The sequence below is a fragment of the Somniosus microcephalus genome, chromosome 6 (genome assembly GCF_052327205.1).
Source record: "Somniosus microcephalus isolate GS21.2 chromosome 6, FLI_Smic_1.0, whole genome shotgun sequence".
NCBI lineage: Eukaryota > Metazoa > Chordata > Chondrichthyes > Squaliformes > Somniosidae > Somniosus > Somniosus microcephalus.
The window spans coordinates 200,390,076-200,414,604 of record NC_140992.1 but is presented as its reverse complement, the minus strand read 5'-3'; the positions used below and the strand labels follow the sequence as shown (position 1 = coordinate 200,414,604).

At 45.6% G+C, this 24,529-nt stretch overlaps 1 protein-coding gene across 2 annotated transcripts in view; it reads right to left on the bottom strand.

Moving 5' to 3' along the window:
• Positions 1-24,529, bottom strand: part of znrf1 (zinc and ring finger 1) — a 373,364-nt gene that overhangs the window by 43,450 nt on the left and 305,385 nt on the right. The window contains exons 3-4 of one of the 2 annotated variants that reach the window (XR_015078782.1): positions 14,176-14,281; positions 637-1,348 (exon numbers count right to left, since the gene is read on the bottom strand). Coding sequence is in view for 1 of the 2 variants with exons in the window: in XM_085991192.1 (XP_085847318.1) it covers positions 14,176-14,281 (106 nt within the window). In the remaining variant the exon portion in view is untranslated. The remainder of the gene's footprint in view (positions 1-636; positions 1,349-14,175; positions 14,282-24,529) is intronic. The other variant, XM_085991192.1, reaches the window with a different exon arrangement.

Genomic DNA, 24,529 nt, shown 5'->3' with positions numbered 1-24,529 from the left:
AAGACTCATGAGTAGAAGACTCAAAGGGACAAAATAAGGACAAATTACAGTAAATGACGCTCTTTTTATTTTATTTTAGATGGGTCTTTTTGGTGGGGGTTCAATAAAGTTCAAAATTATAACCTAAATAAAGTTTTGAAAGCCTGTTTTTATTTGTATGGAACAGTATGTCTATTTTGATGACAAAGATAATATAAGGGTCAGAGACAAGCTATCAGTGTGCAATAAAATTCCAAATTCCCCAAATTCCTGAAAATTCCCATGGAAAGTTTCCTCTTTTAAAAATTCCCAGAATTTTGCAACCCTACTAACAATTACATGATTGTAGAAGTTACTCAATAGTAAACTAAGCAACTACCTCCCCAAGGAGATGAACAGAATGATGGGCTTATTACAGACAAAACAAAAATTCATAGCTAAATTCACATGTTCAATCACATGAACGATATATGTGTACACCAGCAGTAAACAACTCTGTTCTTGTAGAGGGTCATTGAAAGTGGAGCCAAATGCCTCAGCTAGTCCAGTACTTTCTCAATGGAAATACATAAGCATATAAAAGTACAACTCTAGCAGAATTTTTAATCAGAGACAATACTACTCATTCCAGTTTAAAACTACTACAATTAAATGTACCTCAAAAGTCACTTAAAATGCTCCAGTTTCTTTTAGGGTCAACCTCATTGGGTTCCTGTGAATAATGGAAGTAGTTGCATGACTCAGATCTTCCCAGTAGCTCTAAGTCGATATGGTAACCACTACAGGTACAATATCCTCATGTTAGGTACACTTGTGTAAGAACAGTAGCTTTTAACTGCAGACCTGTAGTAGGTACAGTGTCAGCTTGGCTCAGTTGGTAGTACTCCCCTTCAAGTCAGAAGGTACTCCCCTTCAAGTCAGAAGGTTATGGGAGAGTGCCGCATTGTCAGAGCTGACCTTCAGATGAAACGTTAAACTGAGGAACCAACTGGCTGCACCAGTGGTTCAGGTGAATATTAAAATATTCAAAGATCAGGAAGCTTTCATAGTGTCCTAAACATCATTCTTCCATCAATTAACATCACAGAAATAGATTAACTGGCCTTTCATCTCATTATTGTTTGTGGAACATTACGGTGAACAAAATGGCTGCTGCGTTCACCTTCGTGACTTTTTCCAATGTAGCTTACTGTACGTGAGATGTTTCTGTGAGATATAATGCACTACATAGCTGCAAGTGTTTTCCTTTTTAACTGATCAGAAGATTGATTTTTCTTAGAACAACCGTCCCGAGAATGACAGCAGATGGCAGTATATCACACATCTTCAGAAATCTTCAACTGAACGAACCACGGTACTTTGGCCAAAGCTATGGCGAAAAAAAGGGAATGTCAGTGTTGAGAAAGAAATAGTTTTTCCCCAGTTGCCACTTTAAGCTTTGACAGAAGGTAACTGGAGATTGCCAACTACGAATCAGAGATTACTTTCCTCCACTTAATATTTTCATGACTCGGATTTCACAAAAAGGTTGGGAACTCATTGTACTAATACACATGCAGACTTGGGGGGGGGGGGGGAGGAAAATTCCTGAAAAATCTTTATCAATAGTGCAGTTATTTTTCTTTCAAATTAATTTTCTGTATTTCAGTTTTCCTGCTTTGTCTTAATTCTTCCCATTATGTCTTCTTCACTGTAAAATTGTCCTTCCCCATCGTTCTCAATCCATTTACTATTTTTAGTCACATATTTTCCATCCTCTTATTCTTTTTGTTTATTGTTTACATTTCCTGACAGTTTGGTTAGTAGAGAGTTCAGCTGTTGTCTCTAATTACAGGTCGCTGCATCGCAACATTATGCAATTTAGTAGCCCTGTTTAATAGCAAATCGTATCACTTGGTTCCAGAACCCATTCCAACCTTGGTCCAACCATGCACACAAGAGCTGAATTCCAAGAGGTGATGAGTGATTGACTGCCCTTAACATCAAGGTAGCATTCGACCGAGCGTGGCACCAAGGAACCCCAAGTAAAACCGAAGTCAATGGGGATCAGGAATGGCTGGAGTCATACTTAGCACAAAGTAAGATGGTTGTGGTTGTTGGAGGCCAATCATTTCAGCTCCAGGACATTGCTGTAGGAGCTTCTCAGGGCAGCATCTCAGGCACAACCATCTTCAGCTGCTTCATCAACGACCTTCCCTCCATCATAAGATCAGAAGTGGGGCTGTTCGCTGATGATTGCACAATGTTTGGCCCCATTCACAATTCCTCAAATAATGAAGCAGTCCATGCCACATGCAGTAAGACCTGGACAACATAAAGGCTTGGACTGATAAGTGGCAAGTAACATTTGTGCCACACAAGTGCCAGGCTATGATCATCGCCAACAAGAGAGTCGAACAACCTCCCATGATATTCAATTGCGTTACCATTGCCGTATCCCCCATCAACACCCTAGGGGTCACCAATGACCAGAAACTGAGCTGGACCAGCCACATAAATGCTGTGGCTATTAGAGCAGATCAGGCGCTGGGAATTTTGCGGCAAGTGGCTCACCTCCTGACTCCCTAAAGCCTCATCAACATGGCACAAGTCAGGAGTGTGATGGAATACTCTCACTGGGCTGGATGGGTGCAGCTGCAACAATACTATAGAAGCTCAACACCATCCAGGACGAAGCAGTCCGCTTCATCAGCACTTCATCCGCTCGCTTAAACATCCACTCTCTCCACCACCAGCATACTGTGGCTACAGCGTGTACTATCTACAGGATGCACTGCAGCAAGTTGCCAAGGCTTCTTCGGCAGCAGCTCCTAAACCTGCAACCTCCAGCACCTAGAAGGACAAGGGCAGCAGGTGCATGAGGATATCACCACCTCCAAGTTCCCCTCCAAGTCACACACCATCTTGACTTGGACATATATCGCTGTTCCTTCATAGTCTGAGTCAATATTACAGAACTCCCTATCTAACTGCATTGTGGGAGTATCTTCACCACACAGACAACAATGGTTCAAGGAGGAGGTCCACTAGCACCTTCCCAAGAGTAACTAAGGATGGGCAATAAATGTCAGCTTTGCCAGTGATAAACACAACTCGAAGAATGATTGATTCACACAATAAATAAAGCTGGTTCAGTTAAAAAAAATGTGCAGCTTTGGTTCAGGTATAATTTCACTCTAAGGCAGCAGTGTTGACATATTAATAAATGGCCATTATAGCAAGGTTGCTGTCCATATTCACAATAAGGACAGCATTTTTTTTCAAGGGGTGGTAGGAGGGAGTGGTAGAAGGAAATCAAAATAACATGTTTCATGTAAAATATATTTTACTTCCTCCATTTTGCTCTTTCATTCCTTGGTCTCTTCCTACTTCTCTTACTTATCCTCAGCCAGAGTTGAATAGGATAAGATGTGAGGAGTCCTCAAAGCATAAAGTAGGCTGAAACGCCACACCTGCTTCTCTTTGCTCCAATTCTCCTCTAACCTGTTTTGGCAGCCACACAAAGCACGAAGCAGTCCCCACTGATTTACACTGCAGCACTAACCGCATATCCAAACCCAGCACCAGTTCACCTTGAAGACTTATGATCGCAGCCAACGGGCAGATGATAATTAAAATTTTCCTCGATCTTTTGTTCTATTTTTGTGGTGTACAGTGCCTTTAATTCACCTCATTATTACTGTACAGAAGCACCCAGAGAGTCTGCTGTAGGGGACTTTAGGCACGGGGTCACTGCGCCTCCTGTACAGAAGGAAGTGTTTCCTTTAATAGTTTTCACAGTCTGTATATTTCTAATTGCTTTTCAAAGTAACAGTTTAGTACATCATTAAAAACAAACTGCATCAATACTTATGGTGAAGAATGGAAGGAATTTGTAGGGAACCACTTAGGCACTTTTATATTTAATGTATGTGGTCCTTGATGAACAGCGATTTCCATGCATAAGTCTCTTCTTTTATGTTTAATGGTGTCACTGCTTGGAGAGGAAACACAGAAATGAGGTCTCTGATCCCATCAGGTCTTCAGGAGTTATCCAACCTTATACGACCTGTCTGGCACCCTCAACATTAAAGCACCCAATAATTTTCACAAGAGTATAAAAAATACTGCTCCTGCAGGTTTACGTTTTTTGTAATTTATTTGAAGGAGCAAATGGATACACTGTAGTGGTAAAAAAAAACTACAGATGGTCCCTTTTCTATTAGTACTTCGTCTGATGAAGAGGAGTCGGTAATGACTGTTACACAACAGTTAATAGCTGTGGATCACGTTCACTACTAAACAAGTCTTTATTGATAAAGTAGCAAATTTAATGCTGGAACTAAAAAGCTAGAAGTGCATTTAAACTCCACCACCTCTCTCTCCTTTAAGACTCTCCTTAAAGCCTACCTCATTGACCAAGCTTTTAGTCACCTGTCCTAATATCTCCTTCTTTGGCTTTGTGCCAATGTTTGTCTTATTACACGCCTATGAAACACCTGGAGACATTTTTCTATGTTAAAGGTGCTATATAAATGCAAGATCATGTTAATTTGTAGGGGTCTAGTAGTTATTCAATTTAAATTATATGAATCAAATTTTGTTGTTAAGAGGAGCTTCTTTAATCTTCTAAATGTAAATTGTGTGTCCTCATTAAAGTACCATGGCAAATTTCATGATTAAATAATTAAGGAATCAGTTCACTATTCCAGCCCATTCTGATTCCATCCACTCTACAACCGAGGGCAGCTCACCCCATTCATGTTCAATGTGGTAACCCAGATAAGGTAGCACGATTTTTGGTTCAAGACTGTGCATTTTGTATTTGGCAGATTATTGATAGAATTGCAACATTAGTTATTGTAATCATCAACAATGCCAATTGAAAGCTCCCTCTGAGGCAAGTTAATTGGGTACTGCTAATGTATACAATTCTACTTCATTATAAATATGAAATTAATCTGCTGTGTACATATAAGAGCTGGCTGGGAGTGATTACTAGGCAATAATCCAATCAAGGGATTTAGAGGACATTAACCCATGGCAGCAAAACTCTAGCAACTTTAACTATTTGCACACACATTAAATTACAGGCTTGAAATCATTCTCAGCTACCCATCATTGTTCATAACATAGCTCCAATTTTGCAGTAGTTTTTGATTTTTGTCCAGTTTTCATGTCAGCAGCAGCTTCTTAGTGTGGGCGCTGTCAGTGTACTCCATCTTAATGCATCATGACATTCACATGGGAGGATTAGCTAATGTGACACTATTACTGTAGGTTTAAAACTGATAGGTGGGAGAGGGCTTATTGTTTTGGGTAAGTGAGAGGGAGAAATGGAAAACGGAAGAGGTACAACACTGGAAACTGGGAGGCAGAAATGCAACTAAAAGTCACAGTCAATTATACTATAGCTTCTCTGAAAAGTGCTGCATGAATGCTACATTTAAAAAGATAAAAGCTCTATGTTTAAAACTACACATTAAATCTGTCCTCTTATGTAGCCGCTTGAGCAAACTTGAAAGCACTTTTCCTTTGTTGGAAATTGACATGTCAAACGTGTTTGAAACTCAAGACTTGACAATCAGTTAGAAAGATTGCCGTATTTTTATGTTTAGCTGGTGCTTTTCTGCAATGCATCCTGATCTTACCAATACTAGACAGATGGCAAGAGTTGGGCACATAAATTTACCATTTGAACAAAATTTCCCAAACTTAATTGTTGCTTGAAATCTAAACAATTGCACATGCTAAACCTAAAATTGTCTGGAATCGTGTAGCATCCAATGTGGGTCTGCTGCCACCTACCCAGAATTGACACGAGGCTGAGCGGAAATGGCTGAAGTTTGTCTAAGGAGCTACAAGGTGTTGGACAGTTAGTGATAGTTTCAAAAGCGTCAGCAATCGGGAGCAAGGTGCAATCCTGAGATTGTGTCTGCCTCAGAGACTTTAGGAACATGCAACTGATCAATGCCTGGAAGGTAGGTTACAAGGAGATAAATCCCAAGATTCCAGTGAGAAATGAAACGAGAGGATAGAGGAACGAGGAAGTGGGTTTGATGTTTCATGGATAATGAAATCCTGTTTGCACAACATAAAAATGTAGAACTTCCTGCCTGTCTCTGCACCAAAACTTCACAGCCTTATTGTAAAACAATACTTTCTTTGACTTTATTTATCAAACCCCAAAGTCTGATTTAAATATTTTATTTTAATTTGACACGGTGGCATAGCTAGAAATGAAAATTTGGGTGGGCCTCAAATTATAGTCGACGGGAAATGACCAAAGGCCTGATGTCGTTTATATTGTACAAATATTTAAGTTGCTGCTTTGTTTTACACACAACTCCCTCCCAACCACCCCAACAAATGCAACGTTGAAACATTTTAGAGACAGATATACAGAACAATGTATTTAGAGGTTCACCCAAAGTCCACGCGTTTTATCCGTCTCTTACCGTCTTTCTGATTGCCTTTTCTGGTGGCCGACTTCACTCGTAGCGTGTTTTAAGGCTGGACTTCGCTGCTCTGCTCTTGGCTGACGACAATCTACTCTACGCTCCTCTGCTGCTACATTCACACAGGTTAAGATTTGAGTGGGCCTGGGTGCTAATTTGGTGGATCACAGACCACCGAGGCACGCCAATGGTCTGATACAGAAAATAGCTTTTTAAGCAATCTACTCAGGCACAAGGAGCCAATTCTGGACAAAAATAACTAGCTCCACAACCCGACAATAGGCTGCCTCAATTCTCCCCTCTTAATGTTTAACATAAGAAATAGTAGTAGGATTAGGCCCTTAGGCCCCTCGAGCCCATTCAGTAAGATCACGGCTGAACTTCTACCACAACTCCACTTTCCCGCCCTATCCCCATTCCCTCGATTCCCTTAGTACCCAAAAATATCGATCTCGATCTTTAATATACTCATCAACTGAGCATCCGCAGCCCTCTGGGGTAGAGAATTCCAAAGATTCACAACCCTCGGTGAAGAAATTTCTCATCTCAGTCTTAAATGGCCGACCCCTTATTCTGAGACTATGACCCTTAGTTCTAGACTCTCCAGCCAGGGGAAACAGCATCTCAGCATCTACCCTGTCACGCCTTCAAAGAATTTTATACATTTCAATGAGATCACCTCTCATTCTTCTAAACTCCTGAGAATATAAGACAGCCCTCTCATCCCAGGAATCAATCTAGTGAACCTTCGTTGCACTCCCTCCAAGGCAAGTATATCCTTCCTTAGGTAAGGAGACCAAAACTGTACACAGTACTCCAGGTGTAGTCTCACAAAGCCCTATATAATTGCAGCAAGATGTCCTTGCTCTTACACTCCAACCCCCTTGCAATAAAGGCTAACATACCATTTGCTTTCCTAATTGCTTGCTGTACCTGCATGTTAACTTTCAGTGGTTCGTGTACAAATTCCTCTGCATACCAACATTTACTAGTCTCCCATCTTTTAAAAAATATTCTGCTTTTCCATTCTTCCTACCAAAGTGGATAATTTCACACTTCCCCACATTATACTCCATCTGCCATCTTCTTGTCCAATCACTTAACCAGTCTATATCTCTTTGCAGCCTCTCTGCATTCTCCTCACAACTTACTTTCCCACCCAGCTTTGTATCATCAGCAAACTTGGGTACATTACACTTGGTCCCCTCATCCAAGTCATTGATATAGCTTGTAAATAGCCGAGGCCCAAGCACTGATCCTTGCGGCACTCCACTAATTACACCCTGCCATCCTGAAAATGACCCATTTTCCTACTCTGTTTTCTGTCCGTTGACCAATTCTCAATCCATGCTAATATATTACCCCATCTCATGAGCCCTAATGTTGTGTAACAACCTCTTGTGTGGCACCTTATCAAATGTCTTCTGAAAATCCAAATATACTACATCCACTGGTTCCCCCCTATCTACCCTGCTAGTTACACTATCAAAAAACTCTAATAGATTAGCCAAACATGATTTTCCCCTTCATAAAACCATTTTGGCTCTGCCTAATCAGTGATTTTCCAAGTGTCCTGTTACCACTTCCTTAATAACAGATTCTAGCATTCCCCTATTACTGATGTCAGGCTAAATGGCTATTAGTTCCCTGTTTTCTCTCTCCCTCCTCTCTTCAACAGCGGGGTTACATTTGCGACCTTCCAATCCATGGGGTCCGTTCTAGAATTTAGTGAATTCTGGAAGATCAAAACCAATGCATCCACTATCCCTGCAGCCACCTCTTTTAAAACCCATGGGTGTAGGCCATCGAGCCCAGGGGATTTGTCAGCTTTTAATTTTTTTAAATTCATTCCTGGGATGTGGACTTCGCTGGCAAGGCCAGCATTTATTGGCCATCCCTAATTGCCCTCGAGATGGTGAGCTGCCTTCTTGAACCGCTGCAGTCCATGTGCTGAAGGTACTCCCATAGTGCCGTTAGGGAGGGTGTTCCATTTAGTCTCATTAATTTCTCCAGTACTTTTTCTTTACGAATATTAATTACTTTAAGTTCTTCACTCCCCACAATTTCCAGCAAGTTCTTTGTCTCTTCTACCTTGTTTATCTATCTTCTGATTTACAACTGGGATGACTATCTGAACATTCAGAAGCAGCACTTCTAGTTGGGGAAAACAAAATATAACCACCACCAGCTCCTTAGCCTCCCTTTAAAAAGGGTAAGGAAGACCAGGGGATATACCTCCCATATCAAGTACTTCCCCCATTTGTTTTATTTTTAAAGATTGCCTGCTACCTGTATGAGATGCTTACATTTTATTAGCATATTTTCCTTCTTCTGGAAAGCAGCTATTCTGACAAAAGGTCATCGACTTGAAACGTTAACATTGGTCCAGAATTTGCATTGGGTAATAACAGCGAACTAACAACGTTCACTGTTATTACCTCATTGAAACTGACCGTAACTTCAGGATGTAGTGCATGCGCATCTAAAACGTGGAAATCCTGAAGTTGCGGTCAGTTTCAGTGGCTGCTCCAACACTGGCTGCGCTGTAGGCCCCCGGCACCATGCCCATAGCCGACAATCAGTGAAACTGATGAAAACTTGGGCTTTTCCGTGGTAATATCGCTGTTAAATACCCCATTAAAAGTTAGACCTCGTTGAATTAGGTGTTACTGGGATTCTAACAGCATATTGGCTGCTAATCAAACGTTATGGCCCTGAAAAACTAATTTTAACCTTAAACTTTAAGGTTTGTTCATATTTATTTCAGGTTTACCCTGGACCTGATGGCTTACATCCTAGGGTCTTGAGCGAAGTGGCAGTAGAGATTGTGGATGCATTGGTAATAATTTTCCAAAACTCCCTGGACTCAGCAAAGGTCCTGGCAGATTGGAAAACTGCTAATGTAACACCCTTATTTAAAAAGGGTAGTAGGCAGAAGGCTGGAAACTATAGACCTGTTAGCCTAACATCTGTGGTTGGTAAAATATTAGAGTCCATTATTAAGGAGACAGTAACGGGACATTTGGATAAACATAATTTAATAGGACAAACTCAGCATGGTTTCATGAAGGGGAAATCATGTTTGACAAATTTGCTCGAGTTCTTTGAGGAAGTAACATACAGGGTGGATAAAGGAGAACCAGTGGACGTAGTGTATTTAGACTTCCAAAAGGCATTTGACAAGGTGCCACACAAAAGATTATTGCTCAAGATAAAAAAATCACGGGATTGGGGGTAATATTCTGGCGTGGGTGGAGAATTGGCTCTCTAACAGAAAGCAGAGAGTTGGGATAAATGGTTCATTCTCAGACTGGCAATCAGTTACTAGTGGTGTTCCGCAGGGGTCAGTGCTGGGTCCCCAACTCTTTACAATCTATATTAACGATTTGGAGGAGGGGACCGAGTGTAACATATCAAAGTTTGCAGATGATACAAAGATGGGAGGGAAAGTAGTGAGTGAGGAGGACATAAAAAACCTGCAAAGTGACATAGACAGGCTAAGTAAGTGGGCAGAGATTTGGCAGATGGAATACAATACTGGAAAGTGTGAGGTTATGCACTTTGGCAGGAAAAATCATAGAGCAAGTTATTATCTTAATGGCAAGAAACTGGAAAGTACTGCAGTACAAAGGGATCTGGGGGTCCTGGTGCACGAAACTCAAAAAGTTAGTATGCAGGTGCAGAAAGTGATCAAGAAGGCCAATGGAATGTTGGCTTTTATTGCTAGGGGGATAGAATATAAAAACAGGGAGGTATTGCTGCAGTTATACAAGGTATTGGTGAGATCGCACCTGGAATACTGCATACAGTTTTGGTATCCATACTTATGAAAAGACATACTTGCTCTCGAGTCAGTACAAAGAAGGTTCACTCGGTTAATCCCGGGAATGAGGAGGTGGTCATATGAGGAGAGGTTGAGTAGATTGGGACTCTATTCATTGGAGTTCAGAAGAATGAGAGACGATCTTATTGAAACATATAAGATTGTGAAGGGGCTTGATCGGGTGGATGCGGTGAGGATGTTCCCAATGATGGGTGAAACTAGAACTAGGGGGCATAATCTTAAAATAAGGGGCTGCTCTTTCAAAACTGAGATGAGGAGAAACTTCTTCACTCAGAGGGTGGTAGGTTTGTGGAATTTGCTGCCCCAGAAAGCTGTGGAAGCTACATCATTAAATAAATTTAAAACAGAAATAGATAGTTTCCTAGAAGTAAAGGGAATTAAGGGTTACGGGGAGCAGGCAGGAAATGGGACATGAGTCTAGGTTCGGAATGGTCATGGCCCTGTGGGTAGTGGAGCAGGCCCAGGGGCCGTGTAGCCTGGTTCTGCTCCTACTTCTTGTGTTCTAATTCTGTGTTAGATTTCAGGAGATGGTTTTATTCCTGTTCCTGGCTGGGGTGGAGATCGCCTTTACAGAAGGTAAGTACTGTAGAAAATATAGGGACAGAGTGATCTCCTGGAAGAGTTTCGTCGCCTAGATGAGTCGGAGAGGAATTTCCCAGATTTTTTCTCCCAAATTGGCCATTGGGTTTTTTATCTGGTTTTTCGCCTCTCCCGGGAGATCACATGGGTTCGGGTGGGATGGAGGGTGATAGAAGATCTGAGGTTAGGATCAGATCAGCCATGATCTTATTGAATGGTGGAGCAGGCTCGAGGGGCCGATTGGCCTACTCCTGCTCCTATTTCTTATGTTCTTATGTTCTTATCCCCATGCGAGAGCCCCAATCATTGTTTTGCTCTTTGTAACTTTTTTTAAAAGTCCGAATAAAAGCAACTTCTTCACTTCCTGGTTCCCTGTCTGAGAATTCTGCAATGTGATTGGCTGCTTAGATCGCTTGTTGACGTCACAGCAGATCGCGCTATGGGATTCCCCACTATACTGTACTGATCTCAATTGAAGATCGCAAGATCTTTGATGGCACCATTCTTTGGGGCCAGCAGCGAACACCTTTGCTTCGCTGCTGACTTCAAATTCCAGGCCTTTTGTTTCTCTCTCCACAGAAGCTGCTTGACCTGCTGAATGTTTCCAGCATTCTGTTTAGATTTCAGATTTCCAGCATCTGCAGTATTTTGCTTTTGTTGCTTGCATACAAGAGCTGGTCCACTAATGCATAGTGTGTATCCTGGAGCATCTCTGACCACTCAAACAGAACCAACTACTTCTGACTAGCTAGGAGCCTGATCTGGAAACACTTGAGCGAGCAAAAAGTTATTACCAGCTGACTTAAATGCCAGCCAATGTGAGCCATGTAGATGTGAGCCAACGCCTGAAAAGGCAGGTGTCCGGCACAATGTACGTTAATAAAACAAAGATACCCTCTTACAAGTAAGAGATATTATTCAATTTAAAACATGGAAAAGGCCTTTGATATACACAACACATTGCCCTAGCCTTTCCTTTTACTTTAAACTTGTTTTTGATTAGTATATGAACCTTTGTCCTCGACTCTCCTCTCTTCCCCACACCTCTTTTTCCTGCTTTTCTCATGCTAACTGTGGCCAGTCTCCCTCAGTGTCATAGTGAGTACTTCCCCACTGTGATGTGGCTGGGATCAATAACTTAATAGTGTGGGGAAGCACGAGTGCAAATCCATCACTCTGCACTACCATGTTTTGGCATTTCAAAGCACTGTAGCACCCTCCCTTGACTCAGCTTTAACTGGATTGGACTGAAAACAAATTGGTCTGCATAAAAAATTGTTGCACATATGCCAACTACAGCATGCATAGCTTGATGGCACATGTTCAAGTAAATAAAATGTTCAAACTATTTTCCCACAAATTTTTCAAATTCTATTTTACAATTTCAGGAGAAGACAACTCCATTAGTACTACTGAAAAAGTCCAAAAGCCAAGTGGAAGGGCAAAATTAAACCCACCTTTGGATTATTTGGAAATTTTCTAATTCTAGGTTTTTCTAAGATGCAAACAGGAGTCAATTTGTACTTTTATCAGCAATTCAGTTCCTGTTTGCAACTGTAAACAAGGCATTAAATTTCAAAAACTTCAACTTATGGGTAACATCTACAATTTAATTACAAGTGACCTCAGGGACCTGGGTCTGAATTTAATCCAGACTGAAGGTAAAGTCACTACTCTCTGTTGGCTAAGTTTCCAAGTGAAACAAATTTGGCTAATCTCAACTCATTTCATAATGGGTGCGAGTCCATAGCACAAAACTAGTTACAATTGAGCACATTTGCAATTCGGACTTTAGCAGGGCGAAAGGATGGCTGGTTGGGGAATGGAATAGTTCACACCAGTATGGTTTTTTGTTTTTGATAATGGGGAACAAAGTGGAGATAGAAGACATTATTATCGCTCTTCATTATTATATAATTTATATTCCATGGGTTAGTTGACAACAGAGCCAAGATTAAGCTAGGAATTACATCCCATAATCTTCATACAGTATATATTGGTTTAAAAGTAACTGGGCTTTAAAAAAAAAAATGGCTTTGATGGTGTACACATTTTTTGTGGATTGCTTCATTGACTTCAATGGAAAATAAAATAGGGCGGAGTCCAAAAAGCTGATTCGCTAGCACCAGTTTTGCGCTACTACCCAAGATGACCAACACCCCCAGTGAATGCTAAATTAGATATTGTTGTGCGATGTGGATTTGGAATGTTTGTGCTTTGAATATACCCTTCAAATAAATTAATTACAGTAATTAGAATGAGCGGTTATCTTCCAGAAAAATAATAAATATTTCAAAGAAATGAAATTAAATCAGCTATGGTATAAAGGTGGTTCAATCGGCCTCTAGACAGTGCAATCTCTGACTGGAGAATGCTTCATGCTGGCAAAGGGGAAAATTCCACAGCACTGACGTCCCTAACCTTGAGCACAAAAAAAAGTTGAAGGAATGAATCAACTATCATCACTCACCTTCAGAAACAATGAACAGGATTAAAAGTCTTCAGTAAGTTAAATATGATATGATATATTATCATTACATGTCCCACTAGCCAGTGTTTTAACAGCTCAGCTGACTCTTCAATGTTCTATATATGGGCTAGTGCTCGAATCAATACACTTAATATCTATGTAGCTAGGCTATCTATTGCAGACACAAACCTAAAGAGACAGTGACCAAATGGGGCTGAACACCATGTCTAAAATACTAACATATCACACCATCTTATATTCAAACATGACTGGTAGCCCTGTGGTTTGGGTAAATTCATAACTTAATTCATAGTTTAATCTTGGTTCTGTGTCAACTAACCTATGCCCATATAGGGAGGAAATAGCGGCATCTTCTGTTAAAGGTACCAAAAAGCATTTTTATCCTGAGCCACAATAAAACTCTTTGGCTTGTAACTGTGTGTTCCCGTGTAAAAAAAGACAAAAGTAAACCTGCTGAGCTAACAGCATTTGTTTGGAAGATATTCACATCTTAACAGTGATCAATAATCAGAACCTACTTCTCACACTAACCTCTGTCCTTCACCCTGATTCCTGACTCAGTCACAAGAATTAGAGCCCCCAATACTGAAGCTCAATGTTGCAAGTATAAATACCCACCTTTTTACAAAAAAAATCAATTGCCTTTACTAAATACCTTTAAAAAGAATGAAATTAGCAATCTGATTTTTGCTCTTTGAGAGCATGTGAAGTGCTTTATCCTCGTTATATCCATTCAACAAGATATAATTATTTAGCACTGTAACGGTGTCGAATAGAAATTGAAAAAAGAGCAATTGTTCAAAGTGTACCCAATGCAGTACTGCGCATGCATATTGCATACTTACCTTTTATGGTAGATACACAGACAAGGAAGTCGAGCTATTGTGTCTCCTTGCAGAAGCTCCTCCAAACAGATTACACATTCTCCAGCATCTTTACTCAGCACATCATCTGTAAAGCAAAATTGTGTTTTACAATTCTTTTTTTAATTCCACTTGTACATCTAAGTTTATCCACCCCACTGAATGGATCACCTGCGCAGAGCGCCTTTTAATTTCCATTTGCAATAGAATGAGATTGACACATGAAACAGCAACTCAACTGGTTGTTTTTAAAACAAAGCAAACTGTTTACTGCACCAAGATTTTCAACTTGCAGATTAAAAGTTCACATACAATTTTGGCTTATCCGATGGCTCAATTGGTTTATTAAGTAAGCAGCTGAGATATACAGCGAAGGAAACTCGCAGGTTCAATTCTTGGTCTGTACCGAGTTAGCTATCCACTATCCATTGGCCCCACTGGAAGCAAACGTGTATGAATGCCCGATAGGTAGGACCAGGTTACCATATGATGTCCCCGATAGTCAAACAGTCTTCTCCTGAAGGCTGCACCCGAGAACTAAGCATTCCCTGTGCACAGAAGAAAATTGGGCCCAAAGTGTCTATGGGACTAGCCCTATTTGGTTCACCTGGACACCAGTTAGGACACAGGGGCTTTGTTCTAGGTACTAACTAATTCATACACAGCTAATTCATTAGCAGATGATAGAGACCTAGACAATCTGTGAACACCTTCTCATATAGTTTGATATTTTCTGCCTTTTCCGCAGTTCAAATGAACTTAGCATCCCACATGATCTCTTGCAGGCGACACCACAATTAGGGGACAATTGTTAATCTTGAGCATGTCATCATTTTCAGGGCAAGTATAAGGCAGGTTTCAATTTATCAAAATCCTGGGGAGGATTTTAACTGGGAGCTATTTTGGGTGGGCATGGATGAGCAACAACCACCCCCCGCCCCCCCCCCCCCAAAACCCCCCTGTCCCAAACCCCCCCTAAATCCTCCCGCCCCACCAGCCCCCCCCACGCCCCACACCCCCAAACCCTCCCGCCCTCCCACCGCCCCACCCCTCCTGCCCCAAACCCTCCCGCCCCACCCCCCAAGACCCTCCCGACCTCCCACCACCCCCAGACCCACCCGCCCCACCCCCCACCCCGACCCTCCTGCCCCACCCCCCGACCCTCCTGCCCCCCCCGCCCACCCCCCCACAACACTCCCGACCCCCCACCCCACACCCCCTGCCCCACCCCCCCAACCCTCCCGCCCCACACCCCCCTGCCCCACCCCCCTGCCCCCCAAACCCTCCCGCCCCACCACCCCCCCGACCCTCCTGCCCCACCCCCCAAACCCTCCTGCCCCCCCTGACCAACACCCCCCCAAACCCTCCTGCCCCCCCGCTCCACCACCCCCCGCAAACCCCCCCGCCGCAAACCCTCCCGCCCCACCACCCCCCGCAAACCCTCACGCCCCACCACCCCCCGCAAACCCTCCCGCCCCACCACCCCGCAAACCCTCCCGCCCCCCCTGACCAACACCCCCCCCAAACCCTCCTGCCCCCCCGCTCCACCACCCCCCGCAAACCCCCCCGCCGCAAACCCTCCCGCCCCACCACCCCCCAAACCCTCCTGCCCCCCCTGACCAACACCCCCCCCAAACCCTCCTGCCCCCCCGCTCCACCACCCCCCGCAAACCCCCCCGCCGCAAACCCTCCCGCCCCACCACCCCCCGCAAACCCTCCCGCCCCACCTCCCCCCGCAAACCCTCCCGCCCCACCACCCCGCAAACCCTCCCGCCCCACCTCCCCCCGCAAACCCTCCCGCCCCACCTCCCCCCGCAAACCCTCCCGCCCCACCACCCCCCCAAACCCTCCTGCCCCACCACCCCCCGCAAACCCTCCCGCCCCACCACCCTCCCAAACCCTCCCGCCCCCACCACCCCCCGCAAACCCTCCCGCCCCACCACCCCCCGCAAACCCTCCCGCCCCACCACCCCCCGCAAACCCTCCCGCCCCACCACCCCCCCAAACCCTCCCGCCCCACCACCCCCCCGCAAACCCTCCCGCCCCACCACCCCCCCAAACCCTCCCGCCCCACCATCCCCCCCAAAACCTCCCGCCCCCACCACCCCCCCAAACCCTCCCGCCCCACCACCCCCCCAAACCCTCCCGCCCCACCATCCCCCCCAACCCTCCCGCCCCACCATCCCCCCCAACCCTCCCGCCCCACCATCCCCCCCAACCCTCCCGCCCCACCACCTCCCCAAACCCTCCCGCCCCACCATCCCCCCAAACCCTCCCGCCCCACCACCCCCCCAAACCCTCCCGCCCCACCATCCCCCCAAACCCTCCCGCCCCACCATCCCCCCAAACCCTCCCGCCCCACCACCTCCCCAAACCCTCCCGCCCCACCATCCCCCCAAACCCTCCCGCCCCACCACCCCCCCAAACCCTCCCGCCCCACCACCCCCCCAAACCCTCCCGCCCCACCATCCCCCCCAACCCTCCCGCCCCACCATCCCCCCCAACCCTCCCGCCCCACCACCTCCCCAAACCCTCCCGCCCCACCATCCCCCCAAACCCTCCCGCCCCACCACCCCCCCAAACCCTCCCGCCCCACCATCCCCCCAAACCCTCCCGCCCCACCATCCCCCCAAACCCTCCCGCCCCACCATCCTCCCAAACCCTCCCGCCCCACCCCCCCCAACCCTCCCGCCCCACCATCCCCCCAAACCCTCCCGCCCCACCACCACCCCCAACCCCTCCCGCCCCACCACCCCCCCAAACCCCTCCCGCCCCACCACCCCCCCAAACCCCTCCCGCCCCACCACCCCCCCAAACCCCTCCCGCCCCACCACCCCCCCAAACCCCTCCCGCCCCACCACCCCCCCAAACCCCTCCCGCCCCACCACCCCCCCAAACCCCTCCCGCCCCCACCACCCCCCCAAACCCCTCCCGCCCCACCACCCCCCCAAACCCTCCCGCCCCACCACCCCCCCAAACCCTCCCGCCCCACCATCCCCCCAAACCCTCCCGCCCCACCATCCCCCCAAACCCTCCCGCCCCACCATCCCCCCAAACCCTCCCGCCCCACCACCCCCCCAACCCTCCCGCCCCACCACCCCCCCAAACCCTCCCGCCCCACCACCACCCCCAACCCCTCCCGCCCCCACCACCCCCCCAAACCCTCCCGCCCCACCACCCCCCCAAACCCTCCCGCCCCACCACCCCCCCAAACCCTCCCGCCCCACCACCCCCCCAACCCTCCCGCCCCACCACCACCCCCAAACCCTCCCGCCCCACCACCCCCCCAAACCCTCCCGCCCCACCACCCCCCCAACCCTCCCGCCCCACCACCACCCCCAAACCCTCCCGCCCCACCACCACCCCAAACCCTCCCGCCCCACCACCCCCCCAAACCCTCCCGCCCCACCACCCCCCCAAACCCTCCCGCCCCACCACCCCCCCAAACCCTCCCGCCCCACCACCCCCCCAAACCCTCCCGCCCCACCATCCCCCCAAACCCTCCCGCCCCACCATCCCCCCAAACCCTCCCGCCCCACCACCCCCCCAAACCCTCCCGCCCCACCACCCCCCCAAACCCTCCCGCCCCACCATCCCCCCAAACCCTCCCGCCCCACCATCCCCCCAAACCCTCCCGCCCCACCATCCCCCCAAACCCTCCCGCCCCACCACCCCCCCAAACCCTCCCGCCCCACCATCCCCCCAAACCCTCCCGCCCCACCACCCCCCAAACCCTCCCGCCCCACCATCCCCCCAAACCCTCCCGCCCCACCATCCCCCCAAACCCTCCCGCCCCACCACCCCCCCAAACCCTCCCGCCCCACCATCCCCCCAAACCCTCCCGCCCCACCACCACCCCAACCCCTCCCGCCCCACCACCCCCCCAAACCCTCCCGCCCCACCACCCCCCCAAACCCTCCCGCCCCACCACCCCCCCAAACCCTCCTGCCCCACCACCCCCCCAACCCCTCTGCCTCATGTACTGCCAAAAACAGCAGCGTTAAGATTCCCACAATGCGGGTAATTGACATGTTCCTTTTTAACTACTCCCCTGTCTGGGTTCCACAGGGGGAGTTAAAATCTCTCCCCTGCCCCCCACCCTCCAGCAAGCCCATGTATGCTTATGGAAACGACCTTTATGATTTGAGCACAAGACAAAAAAGTATTGGGAGAAAGCTAAACTGTAACACCCATACCAACATTAGATCAATGTCTTCAGGAGAACAAAAAAAACCATGAGGAAAAAAGATACATTAAGAGCATTTGCTTTTATATAGTGCCTTTCATGTCCTCAGGACATCCCAAAGCATTTCACATGTATAACTTCTGAAGTGTAATCACTGATGTAGGCAAACTGCAACCAATTTGCATACAGCAAGGTGCCACACACAGCAATGAGATGAATGACCAGATAATCTGATTTTTGGTGATGCTGGTTGAGGGATGAATGTATCCAGGACACCGGGAGATCTCCCTGTTCAACTTCAAAAGTGCCATGGGATTCTTTACTTCCACATGAACAATGATACATGGCCTTGGTTTAATGTCTCATCCAAAAGACAGCACCACCAAGGAGTCCTATGCCGCAATACTGCAAATGGAGGCTGATTCAACAGAGGACCACCGAGGGACTGTTGAGAGGAAAAGTTTTTTTTTATGTATACATTGTTTTAGGAAATATTACAGACTTGACAAGTGACATCTTGACAAGGTAGCTTGCTTATTGACCTCACATGCCTGAAGTTTCGATTTAACATTATTGCCTTGGAGCAATCTCAGTGACAATTTCACTAGAGTATTTGACAGGGTGCATTTAGTTTATCACATTTATCAACAATGTCACCAGATTGATGAGGAACGTGGCCTTTGGTGTTGTGTCTAGGGAGGTAGCGGGCAGGAGAAGACACACATTTAGGAATTTATTTTTATTAATGCTGTTTTGTACACTGAAAACAATCTTGGCTACTCTAACAGAATTATGCATAGTTCTAGGTACAGATCTCTATGTGTTTAGGTGCAACACTAGTAATGGGAGCAGAATATTGTGTGCAAGTGAAATTCAAAGGAATAAAGACAATCAAGAGTGTCACAATGTGGGGACAAAGAAACGGAAAAACTCTGGAAAGGCTTAAAATGCATCACAATCTATTAGCGAACTTTGCTACGGCTGAAGGGGCAGGAGATTAATGGGCAAAAATGAAGGGGAAGGAAACCAAAGATGTAGGCGCGAGTTTTCAAGCAACTAACAGAGCAGTCCAACATCCAACTCCCTGTTTGAGGGCTGTGGAAGTGGAGGTGAACATAAGAATTAGGAGGAGTAGGCCGTTCGAATCTGCTCTGCCATTCAAGATCATGCCTGATCTTCTACCTCAACTCCACTTTCCCGCCCTATTAGCATATCCCTCGATTCTCTTAGTATCTAAAAATCTATCTATCTCAGCCTTGAATATACCAACAGCCAAACTTCCACAAACCTCTGGGGGGGTAGAGAATTCCAAAGATTCACAAACCTTTGAGGCGCAAGCACTGATCCTTGCGGTACTCCACTAGTTACAGCCTGCTAACCCAAAAAAGTGGTACTGTACGAGGTGGTCAAGAGAAGGAGTGCCCTCTGTGGCACTCTACAAAATCATCCCCATAGGTTAGTAGGCATTGCAGCATGCTTGCAAAGAAATGGAGCCAAGCTTCAGGCTGTAGCTGACCATTAAGGTCACTAGAAATACCAGCTCCCATGTCTTTTGCGGCACATGGCACGGCTCTGCATCTGGCACGCTGACAATGCAGGTTCTGTTTATACAGCTCCCCACGATCACTGCCATATAGATGTGCCAGGGCCTGCAAATACTATTGGTAGCATCTTGACAGACATGGCCAATCAGAGCTCGCTGGCTATTCATCACTCTGGCATGCCTTCTTTCATGTACTGCCACTGAAAGCACAACATACTGTGCTGGTTCTCAGTACGATTAGCCAGACATTTACATAGATTAGTCGTGCCATTGGGTCTGCGGAGTCAGATTTCTCCGGTAACAGATGCATGTATTAATTGTCTACCATAGTGAGGTATTTTCACCTCTACCCGCAGAAGCGAACATGCCGATAATAGTGGTTGGGCACAGAGCACCTCTCGTAGCTCGACCTACCTGGCATCCCTCCGTTGGTCCTCCTCTTCCAAAAAGCAAAGATAGAGGGGACTTCCCAATGGAAAACTTATTGTGCCCTATTTTAAATAGTTGGGGTAGGTTGGGCAGGGAAAGATGAGAAAATTGCAGCCCCACAGCAAATAGCACAAAGGCAGATGACTAAGTACTCGGCTACACAAAAATCCCTTCAAAAAAAGTCAGAAATTACATAGAAACTGCTGCTATGAATGTAACTGCTAGGCTCTTGACATGCTTTCACCTTCTCCAAGTGCTTAGAAACCTTGAATGCCAGTTTTACATAGACAAGAACAGGACATAGTGCAAATGAAGTAGAAATGACTGAAAATGGAGCACATTAGGTCATTATGCGGTCTTTTGAAATGATGGCAGAAAATAGAATGTGCACCAAGGTGGGCAGAGATCAGTTATGCTGGGTCTCTGCCTCATTTCCCAAGTTAGGCACAACTGGGACAAACCCAATCAGAAACTCAGGATTCATGACTTCTATCTTTAAAAAAAATTCACATGTACCACTGCATATTGCAAGAATGTTGAAATAAAATGTGTGAATTTTGAAAGGTTTCTTGCTCATAAATGCTACAGGATCCCAATTTGTTTCGGAACCATCTTTGAGTGTCTACTGTAACCTGCAGAGGCCAACTATAACGCATACGATAGATTGTGTTCACAATAGTACCGTAATCAAAGGGATCAGACAAGGTCATACTGCAAAGTTGAAGCTTAAATGGTTTATCATTTGATACTCTAAGATGCTGCATCCTTGAGACACACACCAACCAATTTTTAAAACATAGCATTACTCGAGAAGGGACAGCTTTATTCTGGTCTGGTCTTTCATCTAACTTTTGCCAGACATGGATGCCGAAAGGTCACAGGCCTTTATTCCCCAATCACGATTTAGACTGTAGTACTATGGTGCTGTGTATTTGAAGTGCAGCAAGAATGGATTTTATTTTTATCCCACTGTATCTTAAATATGGAACTAGCATAAGCTGTATTTTAATAGAATCCCAATAGGGGAAGATGAGCAAATCCTAATGGATTTGCTACCAGTCGCTGTAGGTAAATAACAGTCAAGGAGTTCACCAGTGCAGGCACCGTAGCTTTGCTTTGTGCTCAAAACACCATTAAACCAGCATGAATTCTGATGATCTTTATACCACATATAGGTTTGTGGGGTATTTAGAAATACTTGTTTTATGCTCGTGACCGAGGGGCCAGAATTCACCTAATACTTTTTCTTTTAATTCATGTTTATGAAATCATCTGCACATAATCCTGAAAGTAAATCAGGGCCATGTGGATAAATGAAGAATAAGGTTTGTTTTTCCCCTCCAGTGTGGACAAGAGCCTCGAGAAACTATAAACTACCACCATGTTGTAGTTACATAAAAGATCCACTATACCAAGAGTAAAATCCAGTTGAATGATTAAAAATTATAGAATGTGAAGTGATTTTTTCCAACATGCTAATAAATCCTAAAAGTTATTTTACAAGCTGACACTTTTTAATTTGTTGTATACTGTTAATTTAAATTAAATGCCATTTTTTGTGCTAAAAATTTCTAATCAGTAGCAATCATCACATGAACCGACTAAATCTACGCATATTTATTACCTGAATATACCCTCATTTATTACCATAATGTCAATGTAAACAAATCAAGTAATAGACTATTCAATGAAGTCAAATTATTGCATATTTTGATTAGATTAATCCGTTCCACTTCAAAAATGCTCATTGAATAATTTGTTTTCATGAACACCATTAACATTGTTTTGCCAGGAAAGTCAGAATTTAACTTAAATTAAAACACAAAGCTTAGGAAAATTCAATGTGTACAAATGAGTTGAACTGTCATTTCAACAACTGACTCACTGGTCCATGAATGTCTCTTCTGAATAAATCCAAAATATCTACTTCTAGAGACAATAGCTGTCGAGCCAGATCTTATTTTGGCTTGACTATGTGACAGATTCCATTCCCCCTTCACATATCTTGTTCCTGAAAGTTCCCAAGGCTAGATGGCCACCATTCTCATCCACGCGAGGAAAGTCAGCAACAGAAGCCTGTCAGTTCCTATCAGGATTACTAATGGCTCAGTGCTAATTTATTACATTATCCACTTGTACGAGTGATCTGAAGTGATTAGTGTTAGACATTACAACCAGATATACGTCAATACCTCTGACTGGACTCCTTGGACTCCCAAGGACACTGAGCTGTCGGGGCTGTAAACAGCTCTGGTTTCCTAATTGAAAGCTTGCAACGGGTTACAGCTTTTTTTCCACTTAAGGTAAAGGTTACTTACTTTTTGCCAAGAGCCATTATTGTTGCCTTTGTGCTGTTGAGCTCTAAATGGCAGCCTAGAGACAGGAAGATCAGCATACCAGCTGAAGACCACAGGTGACAGAGTTCTGTCCCAAGTAACCCAATCACTTTATTACTAGTAACATTTAAAGATATCAGCACCACCATCATAACAATGTAACTGTTGTTTTTGTATCTTTACACTCTTCCCTCGGAGAATTGTGTGAAGTAGTGGAAGGTTTTGCAGACTGATTAACAGTCTGAAAGGTCCTTTCCATGGCCGAATGTAATGGTGAAACATCTTTATTAAAAGTACAGGAAACTTTGGTTTATCCGGAAGTTGTATGTCCGGAAACCTCGATCTAACGGCAGAAATCAGCAGCCGTTTTGTTAGGTTTTTTTTCTTTTTTTTTCTTCTCCTAGCATTTTTTTTTTAAACAGTCAGTCTCTGAAAAGCCTCTCTGAGGCTGTTGCTAAGCTACAGAGACGCTTCCAAGGTACGGGCCGACTGTTTACAAGCTGTTGCTAAGCAATAGTGTTTGTTGTCAGATACGGAGATGAAAACCTCTGTATCCTTCAACATTCACGCTGGTCTGTCCGGAAGTTTCCATAGATCGGCATCACGCCGGTCCAGTCGGTGCCGGATATCGCGAAGTTTCCTGTATTTGTGTACTCATATTTTCCCATTATATTTTTACGACAATTGCACTGATTAAATAAAAGAACTAGTGTACAATAAGGACTATATGGCATCCTCGACTGCCTAAACAGTGATAATGTTGATAGCACACCTTATATCCACACAACTATGCTATGACAACAACAAACACACCAACTTGCCTTTAATGTAAAAAAGTCCCAAGTGCTTCACAAATAGAAATAAATAAGGGAACTCATGGCAAGTTGTGGAGGAAGAGATTTAAGTGGGATGACTGAAAACTTGGCCAAAAACATCAGTTTTAAGGACTTTTTTTTAAGGCCAAAAGAAAAGTGTAGCAGTCAAGGGGTTTAGGGAAGGAGGATGCACAAAAGGCCAGATTAGAATAATTTAATCTAAAATGGAGAAAGGATTTCAGCAACAGAGGTGCTGAAGAAGAGGTAGAGGTTGGCAATGTTGCAAGAGTTGAAAATAAATGGTCTTGGTGATATATTGAATGTGATGTTTGAAGTTCAGCTCTGGGTCAAACAGAATACAAAGCTTTGCATAGTCTTGTTAAGTCTGAACAAACAGGGAATGAAGCCAGTAGCAATCAATGAAGTTCATGGCAGGGGTTAAAAACTACAGGGGAAAAATCTGGTTGTTTTGCGCTGCCAGTTAGTGCCCTAAGAGGGTGCTAATGGGGCGCAAAGCAACTAGCGCCTGGGCATGGCGCCGCCAATGCCTCCCATGAAGTTCAGCGGGAGGTTAGCAGTAGCGGAAACCGTTAGCGCCCCGCGGCGCTGTGCCACTGACGATGACATCATCGCCATGCGCAGCGCCCCGCTCGCGATCTTCGGCAGCACTCCCTGACTTACTGTTGGATGCTATGTCAGGGGAGCCTACCTGTGGCCAGGGCGACACTATTTAAAGGAGGTGCCGTGCGGCCATTTTTGTTGCTGGCCGCCTGCCAGCACCTGCCTCCACTGCCGTCCCTGGCCTCCTGAGCACCCCCTCCCGCGGAGTGCCGGCTGCGCTCCATGAGCCCGACACTTCTTTTGAGTGCCGGGCGCCTTTGCCGGCACTCCGATCCCAGTGGCCCAGCTGGGCCCCGGGTCGCGCTGTGCAAGGCCCCTCCCCCTATGGCTTTGGTTTTCCTGATGTTTAGTTGGGATAAGTTACAATGTTGGATAGACAATCTTTCAGCATGGAGGCGATTGTGGT